This window comes from Diceros bicornis, chromosome 13, assembly GCF_020826845.1.
Source record: "Diceros bicornis minor isolate mBicDic1 chromosome 13, mDicBic1.mat.cur, whole genome shotgun sequence".
Lineage (NCBI taxonomy): Eukaryota > Metazoa > Chordata > Mammalia > Perissodactyla > Rhinocerotidae > Diceros > Diceros bicornis.
This window is the reverse complement of record NC_080752.1, coordinates 20963879-20990007: the sequence shown is the minus strand read 5'-3', so window position 1 is coordinate 20990007 and position 26129 is coordinate 20963879. Positions and strand designations below refer to the sequence as shown.

At 42.8% G+C, this 26129-nt stretch overlaps 1 protein-coding gene across 5 annotated transcripts in view; it reads right to left on the bottom strand.

The window, feature by feature from the left end:
- Nucleotides 1-26129, bottom strand: part of FGGY (FGGY carbohydrate kinase domain containing) — a 400007-nt gene that overhangs the window by 352565 nt on the left and 21313 nt on the right. For 4 of the 5 annotated variants that reach the window (XM_058552541.1, XM_058552544.1, XM_058552542.1 and 1 more), the window contains 2 exons: nucleotides 13324-13435; nucleotides 7460-7611 (listed from right to left, as the gene is read on the bottom strand). In XM_058552541.1, the coding sequence (XP_058408524.1) occupies nucleotides 7460-7611; nucleotides 13324-13435 (264 nt within the window). Of the gene's footprint in view, nucleotides 1-7459; nucleotides 7612-8492; nucleotides 8649-13323; nucleotides 13436-26129 lie in introns of those variants that run through there. The other variant, XM_058552545.1, reaches the window with a different exon arrangement.

Sequence of the window (26129 nt, the reverse complement as noted above, 5' to 3'; positions counted from 1 at the left end):
ATGATAAGGAAAGGATGCTCTGTCCAGGTAAAGGCAGGCAGGCCATCAGCCTCCACACTCCATATATTCAGTCACAAGCCCCGTTTATGGGCAGACCACCCAGGAGAGAAAATCCACAACAGACGCCCTAACAACAGCCAACAATACTGTCCGCACCGCTAAAAGGCTGGGAGGAATCTGGTCCAAATGTAACAAGGCTCTGGTATAAACATTCTAAAGAGAGGCAGTTAGATTCAGTAGATGAGTCTTGGATGCTCTTGGCGGGTGAAGGGAGCAACGTAAAGGGGTTATACACCTCGAGAGTACAACCATGCAGCGGAGAGGCCCAGAGGAGGCACTGCCTCAATCAAGGGCCTTCACTTCCCACACAAAATAAGCGGTGACTCCAGCAACAGGACTGCAGCCAAGGGGTGGCTCCAGGGTGGAAAGCAGCAGTAATACTCCAAACTTCCTTTTCCACAATGAGGAGGACAAAAGTAACTTACACTCAGCATGCAGTGGATCTTTACTTTGGAATGAAACTATTGGAGAGACACACCTAACGTCAAAAATGGTATGGTAAATGATTTAATAAGTTCATCCATTCATCCATCCATCCATCTGTTAAAATATTTACTAAGTTACTAGTGTTAGATGCTAAGCAGTGCCCTAGATGCTAGGGGCACAGAGATAAAGGAGGCACAATATCGTGTAATAAATTCCAGGGAAGAGGTAGGAGGATGCCATCGGGGACAGAGGACAGGACCCTAATCAACACTCGAGAAAGTCAAGGATGGAGAAAGTGAAGGAAGGCTTCCTGGAGTCTTGATGAGTTCGTATAAGTTTTCCCAAGTGAAGGAAGAAATTATGTTTGCCAGGCAGAAGGAAAAGCCTCAGCAAAGACCCAGGGGTGTGAGAGAAAACGGGTATGGTGTCCTTAGAGCCACTGACCAAGGACTTCACAGAAAGTCTTTCCATTTCTCCCAGCGTTTTGTTATAGGAAAAGTAATGATGGATTCCTTGAACAAATTCCCAGAGCCTGGGCCTCAAATGCAAACGCCTGGAGGGTGGTGCTGGACAAGGAAGCAAGGGCAGCAGGCTGGGTGGGGACGGTGTGGAAGGAAGGACACTTGCTCCTTCTAAAGGAGGCAGCTCCTACTCAGCTCAGGCCAGCTCCCTCCACATGGGAATGCGGGCCCAGGACTCCCGAGTCCTTTTGTTGTTTTTTCTAGAGAAGCAGAAAATCTGGTTTTTTTGGGGTAAAATTTCTTCGTTTTTAAATGTGGGAAACTAATTAAAAAGATTTTTTTTTTTTTCAAGCAAAGGGCAGGTCAAACAAAACCCATCTGGGGACCAGATTCAGCCTGTGGGCTGCCTGCCTGCAGCCTGGCACGAGGGAAGAAACAGCACCCTTTGAGAACAGGCAGTGAGGGCCAACGGAGAGAGCCCAGAGCTGGAGGCAGGCTGGGCCTGCTGAGAAGCCTGCCTCTACCTCTTACTTGTTGTGCAGCTTTGGGGAAGCCACTTAAGGCCTCTAGGTCTTGTTTTCCTCATCCGTATAATGGGATGATAGCACTGTGTCACTGAGGGACTTAGATGAAATACTGTGAAGCACCTTGTGCAGTGGTTTTTAGGAGAACAAACCCAAGAAGAAAAACATCTCATGCTAAATCATAAAGTTTTGTCAACCAGAAAGGTTAGCTATGATTACAAGATTATTTTTTAATGGAAAATTACTAAGAAGTAATAAAAACATGAGCATCGTGCTATAACAGTAGCAAACTACTCCATGGATACGGTCCCATTACTAATGTCTTTTGTATATACAGCCAGTCTTTTCTCTACACTGATAATTTCCTAAAACAAATGCATTTATAAGACTGCACAATCTTGTAATTTGTTCCCTTTAATATTATAGTGTACTTTGTTGTTGCTATACAAATATTTATTATCTACCCAGTACATATGCCAGAGTGTTTCTTTTTAAGTCATAAAAAGGGATGGCACACCCATACTTAAAGTCCATCAACCATTTCCCAGTGCTCTTAGAATAAATCCAAATTCCAGCCCATGGCCTTAAAGCTGCGCAGCACCTGGCCCAGCCCACTTCTCAACCTACCTCCTACCTCCACCTTGCTCATCTCCTCCCAGCCCTGTCACCTCCTTTGCTGACCTCACAGGTGCTCTCCTCCCCTCCCTGAATCTGCTGCTCCAGAAAATCTCATCTTTCAGGTCAAACGAAACCTCCCCAGAGAGAACATACTGGCCATGCCAAATCTGTTCATCTGTGGTTTTCCTTCATAGCATTTGACAGCAAACAAAATCACTTTGTATATATATTTGTCTCCTTGTCTATTTTCTGCCTTTCCACACTGGAATCTAAGTTCCCAGGAGCCCACCCAGGGCCCTCCTCTTGCTCAGCTGGATCCCCAATGCCCAACACAGTGCCTATCCCACAGGAGACATTCCACCAATATTTGCTAAAGGAAAAAACGAACCCACCACCCATTGTTCCCAGCCTCAGGTCCTCCTGACGTCACCACGTCCAAGTTTCTTCCCTAACTAGTTTATTCAAACCCTGCAGGGCAAACGCTTGAAGAGGCAGTAGAGTAAAGTGCTGATGAGCCCACACTCTGGATCTGAAATGCCAAGGTTCAATCCCAGCCCTGCCATTTATTAGCTGAGTGACCCTGGGTAAGTTGCTTAACATCTCTGGGCCCATTTCATCTTCTGTAAAGGATAATACTGACTTCCTAGGATGGTTCTGAGGATTAGATAAGTTTAACATAGACGAAATGCTTAGAAAAGTGCTAGATATATAATACGCACTATATATATTCTAGCTACTGTTTTCGTCTATCTCCTTGTTCTGTTCTTATCGCTTACTCAATCTGTATCTTTCCTCTCCAATCAGATTGTAATTTCTTGAAGGCAGAGGCCACTTCTGGGTTCCCACAGTGAACAGCACAGGCCCCCCCGAGGCGGGGGGCAGAGCTGTGGGATAGCTCTCCACGTAGGTTTGCTCACATGGTATCAGACTATGAGTAAGTCATTTAACTTCTATGAGCCTCAGTTTCCTCATTCGTAAAAAGAGATAATGTTTACCCCACAAGACGGGTGTGAAGATTAAATAAAATAATCTTTGTGAAATAAAACAATTCTGGGGCTGGAGGCAGTGAGAATTTCAGGGGAAACGAGGAGAAAGTACTCAGTCCATCCCTCTGCCTGGGTTCAAAGCTGGCTGCCTCCTGCTAGAGGTACTGCACACGGATGGATGTGCAGGATTCAAACAGACGACGACTCTGAAAAGAGGCTTTGTGCCCTTCCACTGTCTATTTTCTAAGATTGTCTCTGACAACTTTGTGGTGGTTTTTAGATGCTTTCCTTAGCTATTAGTCAAACAAGAAAAAAAAAATACCACTGATTACAGCCAGCTACATGAAATAAGATATTCTAGTGTTTAAAATTCTCTCGGCTGGTGAGAGGATGTTACTGACATATCCATCAGCAGAGACAAACATTTTTAAACACAATGGAAGTGAAAATTAAAGTAGTATTTGAATATCTACTGTATTAGGGCACTTTACAAATATCTGACTAAATTACAATAATTCCACAAGGCTGACATGGTTATCCTCATTTTACAGCTAAGCACACTGAGACTCAGAGAAGTTGATTCAGCTTGTCCAAGGTCCCCAAATTGGAAATGGTGGAGAAAGATTTAAATGCAAATGTGCCTGGCACAAATACTGTACCTTTTTTGTTACACAACTGTGTTACATCTCCTGAAGTTCCTCAGTATCTTGTATTAGCTCTATTGCTAAGATCTGATGAATGCAGGTGAACAATATTAGACCTATAAGTGGAATTTAAAGTCAGAGTAACCAACAGAGAAAGACTATAGTTTCTACCATATTGCCATTAAAAAAGAAATGGTGCATTTCAAAGAAAGGAAGTTACATTGTTTATCTTTCATAAAGTTTCAAGATGAGAAGAAACCTAAAGATAAGAGAATAGATGTCACTATATCATCAAGAAGAATGAAGGAATAGGCCAGACAAGGCACGGAAAATGAGCTGGGGCAAGCCTCTTATTTTGCAGAAGGGACTAGAACAAGAGGCTTTCCTGACCTCTGACAGAGTTTTCTTGTCCATAGTTCCTACTGCAAAGCACTCAGCTGCCGCCTTCCACAGCCAGCAGGAAGTTATCCAACCACCTCTCTAGACACCCAAACTCCAGGTTCCTCCAAAGAATCTACATATACAGGAAAAGGCACATTAGAACCAATCAGAGCATCATTTACTCATTTTCCCAATATGTTATCAAGGGAACAGAAGCAGAGGGATATAGACTGGGGAGATGGGAGAAGCAGACATATTTTCTAAATCCATCAACAAAATCTTCTGACATTCCAGCCAGTCGTTTCCAGACCTTTGGAATGAACAATGAAAATCTCAAACTATAAAATGATTAGCTTTCTCCTCTGCTGACAATGGCAAAATGAGGAAATGAGTTAAAAGACGGATTGGAGTCTCTCCATGCAGCCCCTACAAGCCAGTTAATTATCTTCCATTAACACTGGGCTGTCAAGATTGGCATCAGCCCGTTAACTTTCTTGACCTTCCTCAGTCTGCACCTTGTTACCCTACAACGTTTCATGTTTATAAAGATAGGAGACTCCAGCTGTTCCAACCTGACAGAACTTAATTTACATTTGGCCTTCATTAAGATGAGAGTCAGAATCATTGAGACCAAATGGAAAAGCCAGACTGCTGGGGGTTATGAAAAATTCAAATGGCATTTTTCCTTTTATCTGACAATTCTTATTAAGGAGACGTACAGTCAACCTGAAACACACAAACCTTAAATGTAAAGGACATGATTAAAATTCCACATTGTGGGATTAGGACCTGAGTGACACTGCCCAAGAGCTACAGTGGTCCTAGTACACCACTCCTGTCTGCTGGGAAGTCTGAACCCCAAATTCTGCCCAGCTCCCTGTGACATCTGATTCCAGGCTCAGGACAAGGGGCAATGAACAGCAGCAATACTGAAGGGAGAGGTCAGCTCTGCTCCTTCATCTCGCTCACCCCTCATGGCCAATCAGTCTCAACGTACTGCTGCTACGATCTCCTCTCCATCTCACAGTGCCTAATTCAGGTCTCACTACTTCTCACCTGGAGGACTGCAACTGGGCCACTCAAATTAGTCAAAAAACATTTACTGAGTACCTACTATGTGCCAGGCATTTGATTAGGGGTAGGGACACAGCCATGAACATAATGGACACGATCTCCATCCTCCTGTGGATTACAGCGGTTGGAGGGGGCAAGCATTATACAAATCATCGTATGAACTGACATATCATCACAATTTATGAAAGACACAATGAAGTAAAATTAAGAGTGCAATGACAAGAGACCTCTGACTTATTTGAGGGTCGGGAAAGGCTTTTCTAAAGACGTGACAATAAAGCTGAGACCTAAATGATGAGTTAGAATCAGTGGTGAGTAGAGGGAAGACTATTCAGGGCAGAAGGCACAGCATCATGTGTCAGCAAGCTTTTTCTCTAACTGTCCAGAGAGTAAATATTTTCAGCTCTGCAGGCCATACAGTCTCTGTCTCAGCTACTCAGCTCTGTCACTGTCATGCAAAAGCAGCCAGAGACAATACATAAACAAGTGAGTGTGGCTGTGTTCCAATAAAACTTTATTTATGGCCACTAAAATTGTAATTTCCTATAATTTTCACAAGTCACAAAATTTTATTCTTCTTTTGACGCTTTTTCAACTATTTGAAAATGCAAGACCCATTCTTAGCTTCTAGGACATCCAACAACAGGCAGCAGGCCAGATGTTGCCACAGGCCGCAGTTCGCCAACCCCTAGTCAAGACTGTGAGGTGGCGAAGAACTGGGTGTGTCTGCGGCCCCTGAGTGTATTCCTGTCATGGATTAGCGTGAGCCAGGTGAGGGCACACAGAAACCCGAGAGGGGAGGTAAAAATGGCACCCCTTATCATCTTCTGGGCCACCTTACAAATTTTGGAATTTTCCCTAAGAGCAGGAGACTTGGACTTAGATTCTGGCTCTCCTACGTGTTTGGGAAAGTCACATAACTCTCCTCTCAGCCTCAGTTTCCCATGCTGTCCACCAGGCAGAGCTTGTCAGGACTAAATCAGTCCATGTCTGTAGGACACAGAGCAGAGTGTGGGGCAGCACAGAGCAGTTCATACTCCAATCTGTATTTCAGCACATATTTGGATCAAGTTTTCAAACTGTACAGTCCAACTCTCTCACTTCATACATGGAAAAAGTGAGGCCAGGGATGAGAACTGCTTTGCCCAAAGTCACACAATGTGATGTTAGTAGAGTCAGAATTAGAATCTTAAAACCCCCAACTCCTACGACACTGTTTTCAAACTCTTAGAAGCCCTTCTACAAATTAAAACTTACAAAACAGCTAAATATACAAGACAGCTAACAAGGAAGCCTGCCTTGATTACTGATGCCCTTTTTGCTTATCTCCCTTCTGCCCCACAGTGGCGATCCAGGGACACCTTCTCAACACCCTTATACTCCCCCTAACCCCATACACATTTTGAGTAATCGAAGACTCAGCCCACCTGAAACCTCAGAGCCAGTAAATGAATCATGCCAGGTCTTACTCATTCAATGGATTCTCTCCTCACCAGACCACCTAGGGGTTTTCAGCCCCTGGGTTTCCTAGAGGACTTGAACTTTCTCACACACCCATCTCTAATGGGAACCATGAAGCTGACATCACCATTCTCCACACTCCATAAAGGATCCTAACATCTGGAAATGGGAACCACCTGCAAGTGCTTTGTCCCGAGATCACCATACCACTCGAGGACAGGGAAACTCCAGTTCAGGAGAGACGAGAAAGGCATACCCTAAATGCCACCAAGGCCAAAGATCAGCCACTGGGGCTAAAAGTGCATGGAGAAAGAAGTTCTGGTCAGAAGATCTGGACTTAAATTCCAGCTCCGCCACTTTCTAACTGGAATGGGAATCACCCTCTCTGAACCTCAGTTGGGTATTGGATACGAATAGAATCGATTTCAGAGTCAGCAAGTCCCAGGTTCAAATCCTGACTCTGTCACATACTCAGTGTGTCACTTTGGGTGAGCTAGTTAATCTCCACTAAGTTTAGTTTTCTTGTCTACAAAACACAGACCCCTCCAGCCTCCCAAAAAAACCTACTTCATAGCGTTGCTGTTAGGATTCAAAGAGATCATCTGTGTCCAATACTTATCACAGTGCCTTACATGAGTCAAGCATATAAAATCAGGAATGATTTCACTGCCACCTAATCAATGAAATGGGATCAACCGTCCTCACAGAGTTGCTGGGAAAATCAAACATAATGGACTTTCGCAGGGTGCCTGGTACAGACAGATCCACGACAAACGGAACCCTCTGCTATTCTTAGTATCCTCGCCTCTACCCTATGCACTCACCTCTTTCAGCCACAGAAGCTTTGGGGCCTGCATTTCCACAGACATCACACCCCCGACGTACTGCAGGACGCTGTGCTGGGTTTCGTTGATCCTGTGGACCTGACTGACTGCCCGGTGGTCCAGCCACATGATGACGTTTCGATGGGAATCCCCTAGGGAGGGAGATGAAGACACATGTACGTTCTTGTCCTTCTAATTCCAGGGGCGCTTATGGGTTCCCAAGGGCAAAAGTCTGCACAAGGACTTGCATAATGTCACACATCCACAGTGAACACGGGAAGGACCACCACCAACACTGGTCGGTACTCTCCACCCCAACCCTGGATGGCCCCTCAAGAGACGTGTCCTTTGAATATAGCCCCAGGGTTAAACGTCTGCACTAAAATTAGTCAAGATCCACCAATTAACTATATCATCATTCATTCTAAATTCTTCCTTTCCTCTCCTATCCTTTCTGTTCTAGAAAAACTTTTCCGGGCATATTCAGGAAAAGAGCCTATGAAATAAGCCTAAAACAATACTTTGGTTTTTTAAGATCTGTTTCCTTTCAAAATGGACAAATATTTCAAGGGAATAATACATCTAATACAATACATCAAATACATCTACACAACAGCTTTTATCTGCTCATATTCCCACTTCTTCTAGTCACTTTAATTAAAATTAGTTAATTTAGGTGTTTTCTCCTTGCTTGGTTTGTTTGGTGGAGTGGGAAGCATTGGAATTGTTTCAGTTTTAGAACCATTCAGACCTAATGGGGAATGCTGATTCTTTCAGTTATAGGCAGAGATATATTAAGAAAGTTATTAAATTTTTCTTAGCCTAAGAGTCCTTAGCTATAACACAGGAACAACAACACCTAACAACATATAAGGATTAAAGGCGATTTTTCATTCATTGAACAAAAGACAATGTGCATACGGGATACGACAAGTACCTATCACATAGCAGGCCCTCAAGAGGAACACATCACATGGATCAGGATTTAAAACTAGCTAGAAAGGGAGCGTGGGCACGGCCCCTCACGTCCTACCTCCACCATCCTGCAGCCCACACTGGGACTAACTGCCCCTCTTTCCCTTCCCCAGTCTCTGCTCATTCATCATGCACGCTGGGACAGCCAGTATTCTCTCCAGGCCTCGGCTTCCTCAGAAGGCAAAATGCAGAGACCAGCAATGAATACACCTGGGAAACTGTAAAAGGGAAAGATAAAAGGGACCCAACAGTAACTGAGCCAGGCACTTCACACATTATATTTAATGGCAAAATCCCCATGGCAATTATGTAACTTTGCTAATAACAAATGTTTAAAAAGCTATGTGTATGTGTGTGTCCCAGGCCCTGTGCTGAACACTTTATGCACATCATCTCATTTAATCTTCAAAACAACTCTCTGATCTCGGTCACTTTCAATGACAGACAGACTTCAACGCTGAAAACACGCCCACCGTCTCACAGCTGGGAGAAGCACGAAGTGTGTTTCGAAAACAGATCTGGGCAGAGAATGCATAAATAAATTGGGAAAACAAATTTAAACCTGAGCTACACGCTACATGTGTATCAACATGAACAACCATACCAGCTAGGATATTTTTAAACACAGTATATGTATACTGTTTGCTGTTGCGGGTACACACATATGTGGTGAGAGCACAGAAACAATGTGTCTGTGAACACCCACCACAGTAGAGCGCTCACCAGCCGGGCAGGGGGTTGGGGAGGCATGGGCTGAAGCTTCAAGTAGTTCTTTCTTTAAAAAAAAAAAAAATGACTTGTGGCAAACCTGGCAAAATTTCTTCTGTCTATCCTCAGTTGTGGGTACACAGGAAGCTGTTATTTTATTTTCCTTACTGTTCCACATCTTTCAGAAAGAATTTTTAAAACATAAAGAAACAGCAACCTAAGAAAATATCTAAATTAGGTCAGCATCATCTTAATAAGGCAAGGACTCAGTCACTGGTTTGCCTGCCTGGAGAGATTTCAAATCCCACAAAAGTTCCTCAAACAACACTAACACTTTGAAAACAAGAGAAAGTACATGAGACCTTCCACAGGCACGTCTAAGATTTTTTCTAAACAGCTGAGTGATTATACTGTATAAAAAAAACTGCTTAAAGCTCTGGTTCTCGGCCTTATTAGAATCATCTGGGGCAGCTTTAAAACTACGGATGTCCAGGACCCATTCCAGAAGCACCACGGGATCAGAATGTGGGTGTGTGGGCACACACAGGTCACACACACACATGCACATAGTGTGGGTGTTTGGGTGCTGAGGGGGACAATATCAGTATTGCTTCTTAAATATTGTACAGAATGTACCTGCAGCTACTTGAAGACAAAACACTTGTCTAAACTTTCACCTGCAAAGACAGACCCAACAGCTACTACTGCCTCTACCTGAAGAGGCTCTCAACATGCAGTCAGAATGTCACAATGAGAACTGCACAGAATTGATTACTTTATTAAGTTTGTTATGTTTATTAACTAATAATTTTCATTGTAGACAAAAACTTGGAAATTAATCTTTTTTCAGTTCTTGTAGAAAATCACAAATGAATGACTCCACTGAAAGTTCATTCATCTCTTATTAAGCATCTAACACATCCCAGGCACAGTGCTGGGTGCTGGGACACCGAGAAGAACGTACCATAGTCCTGGCCCTTCCGGAGCATGTAGCTGTATGGGAAGAACGGTCCCTATGGTGTGTCAACTGCCAGGGCAGGAAGACCAGACATGGAACACAAAGGAGGAGGAGCACAGAGAAGGCCCTAGTTAGCTGAGCCCGAGGCTGCACAGAGAGCTTCCAAGAGGCAGGACAGCTTTAATTTAGTTCTGAAAATGACCGGCCATTGGTTAGCCGGCTGAAGAAAAAGTGAGGAAGGAGGTTCTACACAATGCAGACAGCATGCAAAACAAACAGAGCACAGACTCAGGAAGGCGTTGTATTGTAAGAGACCAGGAAGCAATTTGGTAGAGCAGAATTTAGGTTATACAGTCAGTATACCTAAGGGCAGATTATTCATCCATGTATTCATTCAATTAATATTTTGAACACCTCACAGCTGTTCCAGGCATACTTAAGGGAAATTACTGTGAATCAGCAAAAACATCTAAATATTAGATTTCTGTTGCAGAACAGCGTAGGTAGTGACTCCCTCCCAACCCCGAATTACCACCCTTGGGTCCTCTTTCTCCCACGAGCTCCTGTGGTTGAGATGACCCACCCAGAGTCATGCTCTGAGCTACGTGGGCTGCAGAGGTAGGAAGCACCATTGTCCAACCCAGGGGCCGTTCTGCTCTTCAAAAGGAGAAAGATCAAATGAGAAGGCTAACAATGAGATGATGTCACCATGTCGGAATCATTAGTGTTCCTACGCTACTGTACTTAATTTACTTGCGATTTTTTTTTCTTCTATTTTTTGGTTACCATCTAAAGATGGTAATGGTTTTGCCCATCTTGTGAGTTTGGTTTAATGGTGATAGTTAATTTCCTGATCACCTCCGATCCTCACAGTACTCCAGATAACCAGTCAAGAGTTGGTCCGGCCATGTAGGTAGAAGAGGTCTTTAAAGAACCTTTAAACCATTTTAAAATTCGAATTTCATTTTCTCACACAGGATAATCCACTTCAGATAAAATCTAACCTTAATAGAACCTGTTGAAAGGCAATCAACTGGTAAGGGGCACCTGCACTGGATGTATTTGATGAATGGGTACACTTTAACCTTTTAGGTGGAATAAAATTATTTCAACACTTATAATTAGGGTTGCAGCCTAGCTACCCTTTTAACAGAAGGCCTGTTAACAGGAGGCAATTCTACCTGCAACAAGAGAAAAAGATGGCATCCAGAGAGGGTGTGTATGGAAGCAGGTTTGACAAGGAACTCTCCTCTTCCACTTCAAGTGTCCTTGTTCCTAATATCTAGCTGTCCATTCATCTGCACCTAGTGATTCTCCATGTACTAGAATTACCGAGGAAAATTTTTTAAAATGCTGTAGCCCTAGCCTCACCGCCAGCCAAGTGAATACAAATCTTGTGGGTAAGGTTCATGAAATGGTAATTTAAAAAGATCCCCAGTTGATTGTAATCTATAGCCAGAGTTAAAAATCACGTATTTTAGCAGATTAGAAGGTATAGAGTCCTTGGAACTTAAGGCTCTTAACATCCAAAGTCCCACCCAAAATGAGAATTCCTCCTACAGCATCCATAACAGACCATCACCTGACCTCTACTTAACGCAAGCCAATAAAGGAAGCGCTGACAGCCTCCCCAAGCGGCCAGCCATGGATCTCGTAACTGGAGAGCGCTTGCTGCTAAGCTGAGGTCTGCTGACTCAGCCTCATTCCTTTGGTCTCTGCTTTCTCAAGTGGCACAGACTAGAGCTGCCCTGCCCTCCTGGGCCAGAACAGTGCCAAGTGAGCCAGTGATCAGCCACTGGGAATGAGGACCATTCATATTCGTCTTTGAAGCCCCAACACTTAATAAGACAGGGCTTGGCAAACAGGAGGTGCTAATAAATGTGGCAAAAAGGGGAAAATATACGTGTGTGTGTGTAAAAGATGGTCATCCTTACCACTGTGCTCTACCATCCATTTGCATATTTTTTCAGCACATGTAATTTATAAAAATCACTGTTCTATGCATTAGGTCCATAGAAGTGAGTGGGACACATTCTATCAACTTAAGGAATTCATAATCGGATGGAAGAAACTTTTCTGAGCATTCAGGTGTCAGGTTCTCACTTAATTCCCACAGCAAAGCTACTGTTTCATTATTCCAGTTCTTTCAGAGGAGAAATCCTACTGAGAGATGCAGAGGTTAAGTGACTTGCTCAAGGTATAACAGTTCAGCAGGAGCAGAGCTGAGATCTGGGCCCTGCCCGACACCAGGGTGTCCCATGTGCCTGAGTATCCATAGCCACCAGTTAAGAAAGGCGCTGCTACAGCAGTGTCCACTACTAAGGGTTCTTACACACAATCTAGCCCAAAACACGTCTGCAATGGCTATCTGGCAACCACTGACTGACAATGCCGAGAGCCGTACTCCTTTAGATGGAGGACGCAACTTCCAGTGCACCACAGTCTCCACCACTCCCAAATGTCTTCCGCTCATTGAAAGGTTAAGTATCAGTTGAAATTTATCTCCACACATGTACTGTTGTCTTTCCCAAACCTGGCCTACTTTACTCATTCACATTACCTACCTACCTGATTATAGGCTTTTGGGTTTGCAACCTCAGTACTGGCTAAAATGCCTCAAAGGAGACACATCCTCACCCATGACAAATTTCTGATGGTGAACTCAACTGGCACTTACATTGGAAACAGCTCATTACTGAACTCACAAGTGTCTATTAAAACAACATCATTAAATGAGAATATCCTTTAGTCTGGCTATTCAAAATAGAGAGGCCATCTGTTTCAGCTTCTGTGTGATACATGGTCCTGTCTGCCTTATTCTATTTCCTTTCAATGGTCTTGGCTCACCACTCACATGAATGTGGTACAGGAGCTTCAGATGCAAAGTACCTGCAGCCGACCTCGCTTCCTAGCAAACATCCAGACCAACGTCTGTTTCAAGACTACTCACTCTGAGCTAATGATCCCATGTCCTTCCTTCATCAAGCTCTCTACTGTGGCTCTTCTGCTCTACGGAGCCAAGTCTCTTTCTAATCTAGCCCCTGATGTCACCCCACTCCCACCAACTGCTCTCCAAGCTTTTCACCTCTGGGACGCGATTTCTTGCCTCCATGTTCCACCTCTGACTCTCACTATGTGCAATAAGAGACACCTGACCGCATGTTCCACTGGCCCCAGCCAGTCTCCCACAACCAGGGAAAGAGGGAGGAAGGAATGGTCCTACCTTCATGGTTTACTGCCAGAGGACGAAACTGCTTATCCAAAACAACCAGAGAACACGTGGCATCAAACCCAAGCCCTCGAATTTGGTTTAAGTCGATCCCTTGTACAACTTTCTGTTTTAAAACAAATAAACAAAAACATAAATTACAATGCAGGCTTTCAAAAAACTGAAAACAGTTACAACTAGAAGAAAATGAATGACAGAATAGAAAAACATATTTACGACATAAAACAGATAAAAGTTCAATATCACTAAAATATCAGAAGATCCTATAAATTAATAAGAAACAGACAACCAACCTAATTTGAAATTAAGCAAAGAACAAGTCACTTCATAAAATGAAAATAGTCAAAGAGCACTTAAAAAGATTCCCAGCTCCACTGCAATTAAATAACTGCAAATAAAAATACACGGATCTTTGCTTTTCATATTGACAAAAATGTAAAAGATTAGTAGTATATAGCAGCAACAAGATAAGGAGAAGTAAACCTTCTTTCACAGTATTCTAACAGTATAATAATTTAGACAAATTCTGACGGATAATTTAATAGTATTTGTTAAAATTAAAAACATGCAAAACTTTTGACTCAGCAATTCCACTTCTAGGAACCCATCCTAGCAAATTATTAGCATGATTAAGTAAAGTTATATGCAGACAAAGGTTAACTGTAGCACAGCTTAAGAACATATTGAAAAATTGGAAAAACTATTTTTTGTTCAATAAATTATGGTACATCTGTAAAATGGAATATTCTATAGACATTAAAAAGAAAGAGGTAGAGAAGCAACTTCTGGGTGCGGTAGTATGAAGAGGTCAGCAAATCCTCTTAGCAAATAAAAGTATGAAACCGGACAAAATCATCAAAAACAACCATTTTGGGCTATAGAACTTGATCAAAGCCACATGACAAATTGAGAAGCATTTATTCTTGAAAAATCAAAATTGTACTTAAAACATTCTCACACACACACACACACAAAAAAAGACTCTAGGACCAGACAGCTTCACTGGTAAATTCTGTTAAACATTCAAGGAAGAAACAATACCATTCCCACACTAACTTGTGTAGGATATAGTGAAGGAGGGAACGTTTTCCAACAAATTTTACATGGCCAGCCTTACCCTGATACCAAAGCCAAACAAAGACATCAAAAGAAAAGGACACTATAGACCAATCTCTGCCATGAACACAGGTGTAACAATCCTTAACAAACCTAATCTTGCAACATATAAAACATGCATTATGCACCATGACCATGTAGGGTAACCCCAGGAATGAAAGGGTGGTTTAATATCCATAATCAATTAATGTATTACACAGATTAACAGAATAAAGCACAAACACCAAATGATCATCTCAACAGATGCAGAAAAAAAACAAAACACTTAATAAACCAGGAAAGAAGGGAAATTCTGCAACCTGATAAAGAGCATCTACAAAAACCTACAGCTAACATCATCATGGTAAGATGAATGATTCCTCCCTATTAGAAACAAAGCAAGGATGTTCTCTTTCACCACTTCTATTCAGCCTTGTACTAGTGGTTCTAGCCAATGCAACAAGGCAAGAAAAAGAAATTTAAAGCATACAGATTAGAAAAGATGTTAAAATGTCTTTTTTTGCAAAAAACATGATCTCATATGCAGAAAATCCTAAGGAATTTAACAAGAAAAAAAAAGCTAGTAGAACTAATAAGCAAGCTTAGTAAGATACAAGATTAACATATAAAAATCAATTGTATTTCTATATGCTAGCAACTAACACATCAAAATTGAAATTAAGAGGATAATTCCATTCACAATAGCATCAAAAAACCAAAATACTCAGAAATGAATTTATCAAAAGAAGTTCAAGACATATACCCTGAAAACTACAAAACATTGCTACAAAAGAAACTACAAATTGGAGAAATATGCCATATTCATGAAATGGAAAAGTCAACATTGTTAAGATGGCAATCTCCTCAAATTAATCTACAGACTCTACACAACCCCTATTAAAATCTCAGCAGGTTTTTTTTTTTTCTTAGACATTGATAAGTGGCTCCCAACATTTATAGAGAAATGTAAAAGACATAAAAGAGCTTAAGCACTTTTGAAAAGAAAGAACAAAGTTGGAGAACGTATGCTACCTGATCTCAGCCTACTATAAAACTACCACTACCAAGTCAGTGTGGCATTGGCATAAGAATAAATCTATAGATCAATGGAACAGAACAGAAATATAAGAAATAAATGCAAATATTTAGAGTTAATTGATTTTTGATAAAGGTACCAACACAATTCAATGGGGAAAGGACAGTCTTTTTCAGAGTGGTGCTGGAACAAGTAAATACCCACATGCAAAAAAAAAAAAACCACTTTACACTTTCAGACTTTTACCTCATACTGTACAAAAAAATTAACTCAAAATGTATCCTATCTCTAAAATGTAAGAATTAAAAGTATAAAACCTGTAGGAGAAAATCTTTGTGACATGGATTAGACCAAGATTTCTTAAAAAACAAGACTCATAAAAGAAAAAATTGATAAATCTGATGTCATCAAAATTTTAAAATTTTGCTCTTCAAAAGAAACCATAAGAAAATGAAAAGATAAGCTACAGATGGGTAGAAAATATCTGCAATTCCTACATCTGATAATAAACTTGTATACAGAATATACAAAGAATTCTTACAACTCAATAATAAGAGGACAAACAACCCAATTATAAAATGGGAAAAAGATTTAAAAATACACATCACCAAATAAAATATATAAACGGCCAATAGGCACATGAAAACATGCTCGACATCATTAGTCATTAAGGAAATGCAAACTAAAATGACAGTGAGACACAACGACATACCTACTAGAACAGCTATACTCAAAAAGATGGACAATACCAAGTGTCAGAAAATTGTGGAGAAAGTGGAACCCTTGTACACTGCTGGTGGAAATGTAAAATACAGCCACTTTGGGAAAAAAGTTTGGCAGTTGTTAAACACAACTTACCACGCAACCCAGCAATTTCACTCCTAGGTATCTACCCAAGAAAAACAAAAACATATGTCAACACAAAGACTTGCATAAGAACATTCATAGCAGCATTATTCATAATACCCTAAAACTGGAAACAAATCAAATATCCATCCTAGTTTAACCAAATGGTTAAACAAAGTGTGGTACATCCATAAATGGAATAGTATTCAGCAAGAAAAAGGCTCAAACTACTGATAGAGGCAACAACACGAATTACCTTAAATACATTATGCTAAGTGAAAGAAGTCAGACACAAAAGAATGCATGTTGTAGGTCTCCATTTATATGGCATTTCTAAAAAAGAGTAACTATAAAAAGAGAAAGTAGATAAATAGTTATCTATGACTGAGGCAGGGGACTGACTGCAAAAAGGCAAAGGAAAATTTTAGGGGTAACAGAAGTGCTCTAAAATTGGATTATGGTGGATGATAGCACACTGTGGAAATTTAATAAAATGGCTGCATTATACATTTAAAACAGATGAGTTTTATGGTATGTAAATTATACCTCAAGCTGTTAAATATTAAAAAAAGGTGAGCTATAAAAGATGAAATGGAAAGATACCCATGATATACTAATAAGGTTAAAAAAAAAGAACATACAAGGAACTGTTAATACTGGTTGCCTCCACGAGCAGAGACGGCAGCTGGAGGAGACAGGAGATTCTTCACTTCATGTAATTTTTAAAGTTGTAGAATAATAGATTTATTGATTAATTCTATTTTGTATTTTTGTTTCTATAGCTTCCTTTTTTGAAAAAGCATGAGTGACCATAATTGTTAACATTTCCCGTTAACTTAAAACATGTCAATAACCTTTTAAATCCCACAAAAGTCAACCCAAAAGCATCCATCCCCATTGAAAATGCACAGTTCTTTTTTCCAGTTTTGGAATGCCAGACTTGTCATTTAGGATTCTATTTGTTACTATTTAACATGTTCCTCAAAGAAGAGCTGCACAATTATTATAGACTTTCAACAAAGAAAAGCATTAAATTTTTTTCCAATAATAATACAATAAATATGAAAATGCTACCACGTATTGAGCACCTACCACGTGCCAAGAGCTCTACAGACATCTTATTTCATCCTTACACAGCCCTCTGAAGAAACATTTAGTATTTCCACTTCATAAAATATAAAGTGGAGCACTGGGGAGTGAAGGGGGTGAGGAGGCCCCAGAGATGGAGGAACTTGAACTTGCTCCCGCCACACAGCCAGGAGACGCCAGAGCCTGTGTTCTTTCTACCACACCACGCTGCCCGCCTCTGCCATGAGAGAATTTCTTGTTGCCCAAGAGACTCCCCCTGTGGAGTGGGCATGTGCTCTAGGGGAGAACACTTACTAGTGACCCCGCTGTGACTGCTGGCAGTACCTCTGCCCACAGCACCAGGTGAATGCCCTGTGTGCCTTTACTACACTGACCAATCCAGACTTAGAAGAGCGTGAGGACCAAACCCAATTCCCTGTCAGGCAGCACGGCCTCATGACAGTGAGTCACCAAGACCTGGATTCAAATCCTAGCTCTGCCACTCTGGCTATGTGACTGAGGGCAGGGTACACAATTCCAACCATTTCAGTCCTTCTCTTACCTTGCTGGATCACGTCTCTACAGCATTTATAGGCATGGCTTCCTCTGCCTGGAACGTCCTTCCAACTTGGCTTGGAAATCTCTGGGTCGTGGTTAAGATCAATGGTGTTGGGTGCAGACTGCCTAAGTCTGAAAGATGGCTCAGCCACTTACTAGTTATATGACTTTGGGAAGCCAGAAAACCAGTTTCCTTGGTTAAACAAAGCTATTACTTATACCTACATCTCCTAAGGATGTTATGAGAATTCAGCAAAATAAGGTATGATTAGCCCAACATCTAGCATTCAATGCACAATAAATAGCAGCCATTATTAGAGTAAATTAGCTGCCTCAAATCTTCTTTGAACTCGTGACGCATCAATCAATCAATCAATCAGCCAGCCCTAACTTCTACCTGCCATGCGGCCCTACTGGCCTCCATGCCCAGAGAGTATATGCCCGACTTGGGCAAGCCCATCTCACATAGGCCTGCAGTTAGTCAAAAGAGGAACTGGATGAGAAAATGTAGAAGACTCAATAAAACCCAATACCACAAGATAGCTTTGGAGCAGAAACAAACATAGGATATGTTGTCAAAAGAGCCACCTCTGGTTCCAAATCTCCCACTTCTGGGTCAGGAAATCCTGCACTTATCTCATGACCTCTCTGAGCTTGTTTCCTGAGAGTGAGAGGTATTGCCCAGGTGAAGATCAAAGGGTTCAACTGGTTTGAAAGCGCTTTAGAACCAGTAAACCTTTGTAGGAAATGTAAAGGACAGAAAACCCACTTAATGCCTTATTGTGTTCATGGAATCTTTTTTATGTATGAAGCATAACATACTCGCTGTCTCATGTAAGCACCTATAAAAATGATAGGCAAAGGGAATAGCAGTTGAAAAAACTGGATAGACTTAAATCTTCCTAAGAATTATGGTGGAATAACCTTCCAGTAGAAGCAAGGAAAATACTCTCTTCAATCTATTTTATGACTCTTCTCTGAAGACCTACAGAGTTCTATACTCTAATCACAGCCTTTCAGTCACAAAGGTTCAGTGTTTCCATCTCTAAAATAGAAACTTGTCACAAGGAACTGGAGGAATAATTGTGACATGCATTTAAACCTGACTTGGTTAGGTAGCCAATATTATTTCCCCAGCCTTATATGGAACTGTCTTATGATCGTGTTTATCCATGAGTGGGACCATTCCCCTCCCAAGCTCACCGCCCCCAAACCATCCCAGAAAGATGGCTGTCAGGGTCACACTCCCCAGAAGGCCCCTGGGACTTGACCTGGTGACCTAGGATTCTTTTTTATACTCTTATTAATGGAAGAAGAAAGCAGTCTAGTAAACTCACCCCAACAACTTGGCATCAGGGGAATTTCTCTGGCTAGAGAGAAAGCACATTGCTCTTCTGAGGAATTTCCAGAGAAGATTTCTGTAGCCTCATTTGGTAACCTGCTCCATGTCTAACAACTGTCAACTCGTAGCTATGGGGCAGCAAACAAATATTTGGGGAAGGGCTTGTGCATGGCTTTGTTCTGACTGTGGGAACCAGTTCAATCCTGCATGTGCTTTAAATCAGCAGGCTCTGCCCTACTGGGTGGGGAGAGGACGGCGTTCTTTAGAAACCTTCCAAACTAAGAACCGCAGGGAGAGAGGCACACCTGGTTTTATCTTGAGCTCTATTTGGAGCAAGGGTCCAAGCCCGGGGCCTCCCAGACAGCATCCAGCTCGCAGCAGAGTCTGTGTGGCTGGTACTGTGTTCTTCAAATCTTGATCTGAATGCCTCTGTCAGCTCTGGGGTGTGCATGGGGTTACGAAATCCCCGCTTCCCTCAGGCCCTCACTCCCTGTTGCCTACACAATTCAATTACTCACTCACTCCATCAGTCAGCAAATATAACCAAGCCCCTCCTAGGTCAGGCTGTGCACTCTTCTAGGTATTTGGGAAACAACGGAGAGCAAAACGTTAAAAAAAAGTTCCTTGCTCTTTGGGAGATTACATTTTAGTAGGGACAGATGACAGCCAATAAATGAAATAAATTATATAGTGTAGATATAGGATACTAGAAAGTGATAGGTCAGGGAGATTAGGACTGCTGGAGAAGGGGAGGTAGTTGCTGAGAAAGTGAGATCTGAGTAAACACTTGAAGGACCTGAGGAGCTGATCTTATAGAAATCAGGGGGAAAGTGTTCTAGGCAGGAGAAGAGCCAGTGCAAAGGCCCTGAGGTGGAAACAGCAATAAGGCCAATACAGCTTCTGTGGGGTGTTTGTTACCTGCAAGGTCCCTGGAGGCACTCAATTTTGCAAAGTCTATTCTAGTGACTGGTGAAATGAATAAATCCAATCCTGGACCACTACCAACACAGCATCCTAGCTTAGGTGTGGTCTTGTCTCTTGAATACGAGGCGGGGAAATGGAGGTCAAACACTTCCACTTATGTCAGTGACGCGAACAGAACAGTCTTCCAAGAACAGAAACTCTGAAACTGTCTCTACCTCCTTCCTCTCCATTGTCACCAAGTCCTGTTACAGCTTCCTTCTCAAGTCTGTCTTGTCCCTCCTATTTATCCCTCTGCCAACATTCTAATCCAGCCATGCATTATTAGAGAGATATTAAGCACCTATATGTACCAGGCACAGCATGCACGTGCTGCACCAGACACAGGGCCAGGCCTCCCAGAGCTTAGGGTTCAAAGGACTCTCATCCTCCAGAACTTCATTACGGGACTGAAACTGCCTCCTAACTGGCAACCTTGAAGTTTAGTTTCTGTTCCCTCCAAGCCATCCTGTTGCCAGACTGGTCAATCTGAAACTCAGGATAATTCTAGAGGAGCTCCATATTGGCCTCAGACCTGGATGTCCTGGGTCCTGGGACCCTGACGCTGCTAACATCAATTCCAGTCTCCCTCCTTCCTCCTACCGGAAACCATCTGCTCCAGCAGGGACTGGCTCCTTAACACCCCCTCTCAGCACTTCTGTCCATGCTATTCCTCCCACTCTGAGCATCCTCTCTCAGTTCTCATGTCACTTTTAGCCCTACCTCCTTCCTCAAGCTTCCTCCACCGACTGGGAGTAGGGAGGTCCCAAATGCTTTAATCACACATTCTCTTTACACTTCCTGAGTGTACTACATGTTAGGACCCACATGAGCAAACTATAGGTCCTGCCCTCTAGAAACTTAAAATCTAGTAGGGAAGACAGATATTAATCCAAAAAATGAATGATTTTATTATTTATTTTATTTTGTTTATTATTTGATTCATATAATGATTCTACCATTTGATATCAATCAAAAAATGAATGATTCACAAACCATGTGAAGTTCTATGAAGGAAAAGCATAAGATACCATGAAAACATTTAGTAAGTGGAATAAGACTTAGTTGGAGGTGGTATTGGGCGAGAAAAGGCTTCTTCCTTAAACTGACTTTTGAACTAAGATTTAGTGTAGCCCTGTCCAATGGAACTGTCTGCAATGATGGAAATTTCTATATCTGTGTTGTCCAATTCACCAGCCACCAGCCACACATGGCTACTGAGCCTTGAAACATGGCTAGTGCAACTGAGGAGCCGAATTTTTAATTGTATTTAATTGTAATTAATTTAATTTAAATAGCCACATGTGGCTAGTGACTACTGTATTGGATGGTGTGGATCTAAGGATGAACAGGAGTTAAGAATGTTGGTGGAAAGCAGGAAGAATGTGCAGGCAGAAGAAAGAACGTGTGTAAAAGCAGGCTAGAGGGAGCATTGCGTGACTGAGGACATGACAGCAGGAGAGTGTGGCTGGAATGCAGAAAGCTGAGAGACAATCAGGAGATGAGCCAGGAAAGCAGGTCCAAACCAGACCATGCAGGGCCCTGAAGGCCATGTTAAGGATTTTGAGTTCTATCCAAATAGTAATATGATGCTATCGAAGGGTTGTAAGCAGAAGAATGACATGGTCAGGTTAGCGTTAAAAAATAAAAAATCACTCCCACTCCAAGGAAAACAAACTGGAGAAGGGAAGGGCATATCTGAGGAGATCAGATAGGTTCCTATGATAACCTAGACAAAAGATGAAGGTACGTGGTGTTGGAGAAAAAGAGAATGCATAGATCTGACCCATCTGAGCTCAGGTTTATCACCTACTTCCTGGGTGACCTAGGGAAAGTCACTTAGGTCGCTCGGTCTCAGTTTTTCTTTTCCACTGTAAAACAGGAATAACAATCTCTTCCCTACCTACCCTTTTATGATAATCAAATAGATACGAACGTCCTTTGTAAACCATACAAGTTCTACAGATATAAGAGGTTAACGTTATTGTTCAGTCCCACGCGGGCTGCTCCCTCTCCCTCCAACCACTCCTCATGCAGCTAGTACAACCTAGAACAAAATGGGACTTTACTGGCTTCAGAGGTGTTGGTTTTTTCCACGCACCTGAACCACGTCCTCCTTAGGGGCAGAGAGCTTGCTGCATGCCTCTCCTACACGCTCCGCTGCTCAGCAAAGAGCACAGCACACGGCAGGTGCTCCATAAATGTCTGTAGACTCACAGTGACACGTGCCTGCTGGCTGAGTGACTCCCCCAGCTGGTCTTCTCCTTCCTCCTAATGGAAGCTGGTACTAATCGTATGCTAACTTGCACTGGCCTTGCCTTGTTGGGGTGACTGAGACTTGTGGCTCCAAAAAGGGATATAAGCCCTTAAAATCAAGGACAGTATATACATCTAGTACTTGTAGGTTTCCATAGAATTCTTTAGGTATGTGGGGACCATCGCAAAAAAGACCCGTCAACTTTAGGGGCAGTGGGGACTGGGACAGAGAGGTGGACTTGCAGACATCCCAGTGGGGTCTAGTCCTGTCTCAAACTTGTTAGTTCAGAGCCTCGATATCTTCCTGTGTCAAACAGGAAAAATAGCAGTGCCCTTCTCACCTCACAGAGTTATTGCAACACTTAAACAACGTGAAGGATGCCAGGATGTTTTTTCTTTGTTTGTTTTTAGCTCTAAGTATCATTAACTCAACAACCATATACTGGGCACCAAGTTTGTGCCAGACAATGTGTGAGATGCTGGGGATACAGGGATGATTCTGTCCAAGAGCACAGCTCAGGGTTTAAAAGGGACCAAACAAGGGGCCGGCCAGGTGGCACAGCGCTTAAGTGCGCGTGCTCCGCTTCGGCGGCCCGGAGTTCACGGGTTTGGATCCCAGGTATGCATTGACGCACAGCTTGTCAAGCCATGCTGTGGCGGCGTCCCATATAAAGCAGAGGCAGATGGGCACGGATGTTAGCCCAGGGCCAGTCTTCCTCAGTAAAAAGAGGAGGATTGGCAATGGATGTTAGCTCAGGGCTGATCTTCCTCACAAAAAAAAAAAAGGAACCAAACAAGTTACCAATTGAAATGCAACCTGATAAGGGCCAGATAATGAAAGAGGGAAGAAGGAGGGCCCTGGGGCAGCACAAGAGGCTTCTCACCCTCTCTCTCCTCTGAGGTTGGCAAGGGAGGGCAGAGACTGTCAGAGGTCATCAAGGAAGGCTTCCAGGAGGAAGTAGTACTTAAGCTTACCTTATAAGGTGCCCAGCAGTTGGGCAAGTGAAGAAGGTGAGAGAGGAACATTCCAGATAATGAAAACAACAGAGACATTTCACTCACTCATGTACTCAACAAGCATGAATTGTTGAGTACATCCCTATCACAGGCGAGGAACTCTAGGGAAATACAGGTAAACAAGATATGACCCCCGCTTGGGGAGCACACACTTCCACATGAGCAGACAGCCAGATGAAGGCACCTGTAATTCAGTGTGGTCAGAACAACACCCAGGGGAAGCTCAAGGTGCCCCACAGAGTGGTAAATTCAAAAAACTTCAGGTAGCTGAGCACAGTTGCCAAGCAGAGGGCGTGTGCAGGCAGACGAGGCTGGAGAGCGGGGCAAGGGGCAGCGCATGAGCGAGGCAGCAGCCCAACCCTTCCTCGTATTAGTCATGCGACCTTCGGCCAGTTACTTAACCTCTTCAAAGCTCATTTCTTCCAGTTCCAAAACAGAGAGAATAATAAAAGCTACATCAAGAGGTTGTTGTGCAGAAAAAATGAACGACAGATATACAGTGTTCAGCATGGTACCTGGGACATAATGAGTGCCCAAGAAATGTTCGCTGCCATTATCATCATCACCATATTATTATTATCATTAATTATTAATGTTATTATTAATTTGACTAACAGGGAAAAATCATCTCAGGCAATGTGCTCTCGAGCTCCCAACGACCTGCAGTCCTTGAGAAAGAAAAGACAAGTCAGGATGCATTGTATGTCACTCTCTGCCCTAGACCAGTGCTTCTCAAAATCTTACACAGGAAGAGCCTGAACCAGCAGGCGAGTCAGTGAATACTCCCAAGACGTGCCTTCCTAATCGCCTTTGACTTTTCAGTATTTTATTCATTTTCCTCCATAACCTACTCACTTCCGTTACGTCACGTCGTCGTCATCATCATCACCATAGAAAGCACAGTGCTTACTCATCTCTAGGCACTGTTATGACATTTTATATGCATTATCTCATTTAATCCGCACAACAACTGTGGAGACAGATACAATTATCATTCCCATTTTACAGATAAGGAAACTCAGGTGAGAAATTTTACATAACTTGTCCAAGATGACGAGCTAATAAATGCTGGAGCTGAGATGCCAATCCAGGCAGTCTGGCCCCAGAGTTTATGCTACCTCTCCAATAGACAAAAGTTCCCCTCCTAAACCTCACACCAGCAATGCAGTCCAAGTCAGTGTCATGGTGTCATGCTCCCCCATGGCTCTGGCACACGGCCACATCTCCACACTCTGTGAGGGGCACACCTAAGGAGACCAGCGGCTTGCCCAGGTTTGCAACAGTGAGAGGGCCTCGCGCAGGACAAATGCCCTCGGTGCTTATGTGGCTACGGGGGCTCACACAGATGACGAGTTGGCTACCACTGGGAGATGATTAAAAACCCACCATTAAACCAAGCTATACTTAGAGCAGATCTTTTTTAAAGTAGCTTTTCATCAGAGGATTATATTTTCTTCTTGACAATTTCCTTAATGACAAGAAAGGCTATATGTTAGAAGAACAAAGGAGACCCAAGGGCAAAGAGTATAAGATTCTCACCAAGGCGGGGGCTGGGAGAGGGGAGGACGGAGGAAAATTAAACAGGCAGAAGAGAAGGCGTGCCCCTCTTTTATTCGCATACAATGCTCCAGAGCTGCTTGCCCCACCTCCTCTCTCTGCCTTCTTCTCTGGGGCACTAGCAGCAGCCCAGAGCTCATTAAAGTTTAAACAGACTGATCAATACGGACAGAACGGTGAATTGTCCATCTGCAAATTACCAAGCCCTTCATGAATATTTCAGGAACTAAACTAGGAACAGGGAGAAGAAAGAACCCAGAACTTTTCTGGAAAAAAGGACAAAAGCATCTCTGTTGTTGCTGATCACCAGGATATAAACCCAGACTATCAAGTGAAACTGAAAAATGAACAAGTCTTCCTGACATCCTTTCCTTCTCCATGCCAGCCACTGACTCCAATCTAAGGCCCCTCAAGATGAACATCTGCCTGGCACAATTCAGACACTCTAGTCTTGCTCAACTTCCTTGCTTTCTCAAAACATATCATGTTTCCATGTCACTGTGCCTTTGCACATGCTGTTCCCTCTGCCCCAAATGAGGTTCCTCCCACTTGGGAGGCAAGTCAGTCCAGTGACTAAGGGTGCAGCACTGGAATCAGTCTGCTTAGGTTCCAGTCCTGCCTCTGCTACTTACCCACTGCTTGAACTTATATAAGTCACATAACCTTTCAGCGCCTGTGTTTCCTCCTCAATAAAAGGGAGCAGTAACGGTACTACCTTTACAGGGCCATTGTGAGGATTCAACTACATGAGGCATGTTGACACGTTTACACAGCTCTGGGCACCCAGTGCAGGCACAGTAGATGTGAGCCATGGTCATTGGTGACTTCTTCCATATTCAGTCACCCTGTCTGCATCCTCTGCCTGTCTACCCTTACTTCCTCAGATCAGCCCCATCCTTGCCTCCAGCTGTAGTGACTTCACTCCCAGCACCTAGCACGTCATGTTTTAGCTGTTTATTGGTCTCTGCCACCAGATTGCGAGCTCCTGAAGGACAAGGCCTGTGTCTAAGGTTAGCCCAACATTGTCTCTGGCACCAGGTGGACACACAGCACACTCGGCAGGTG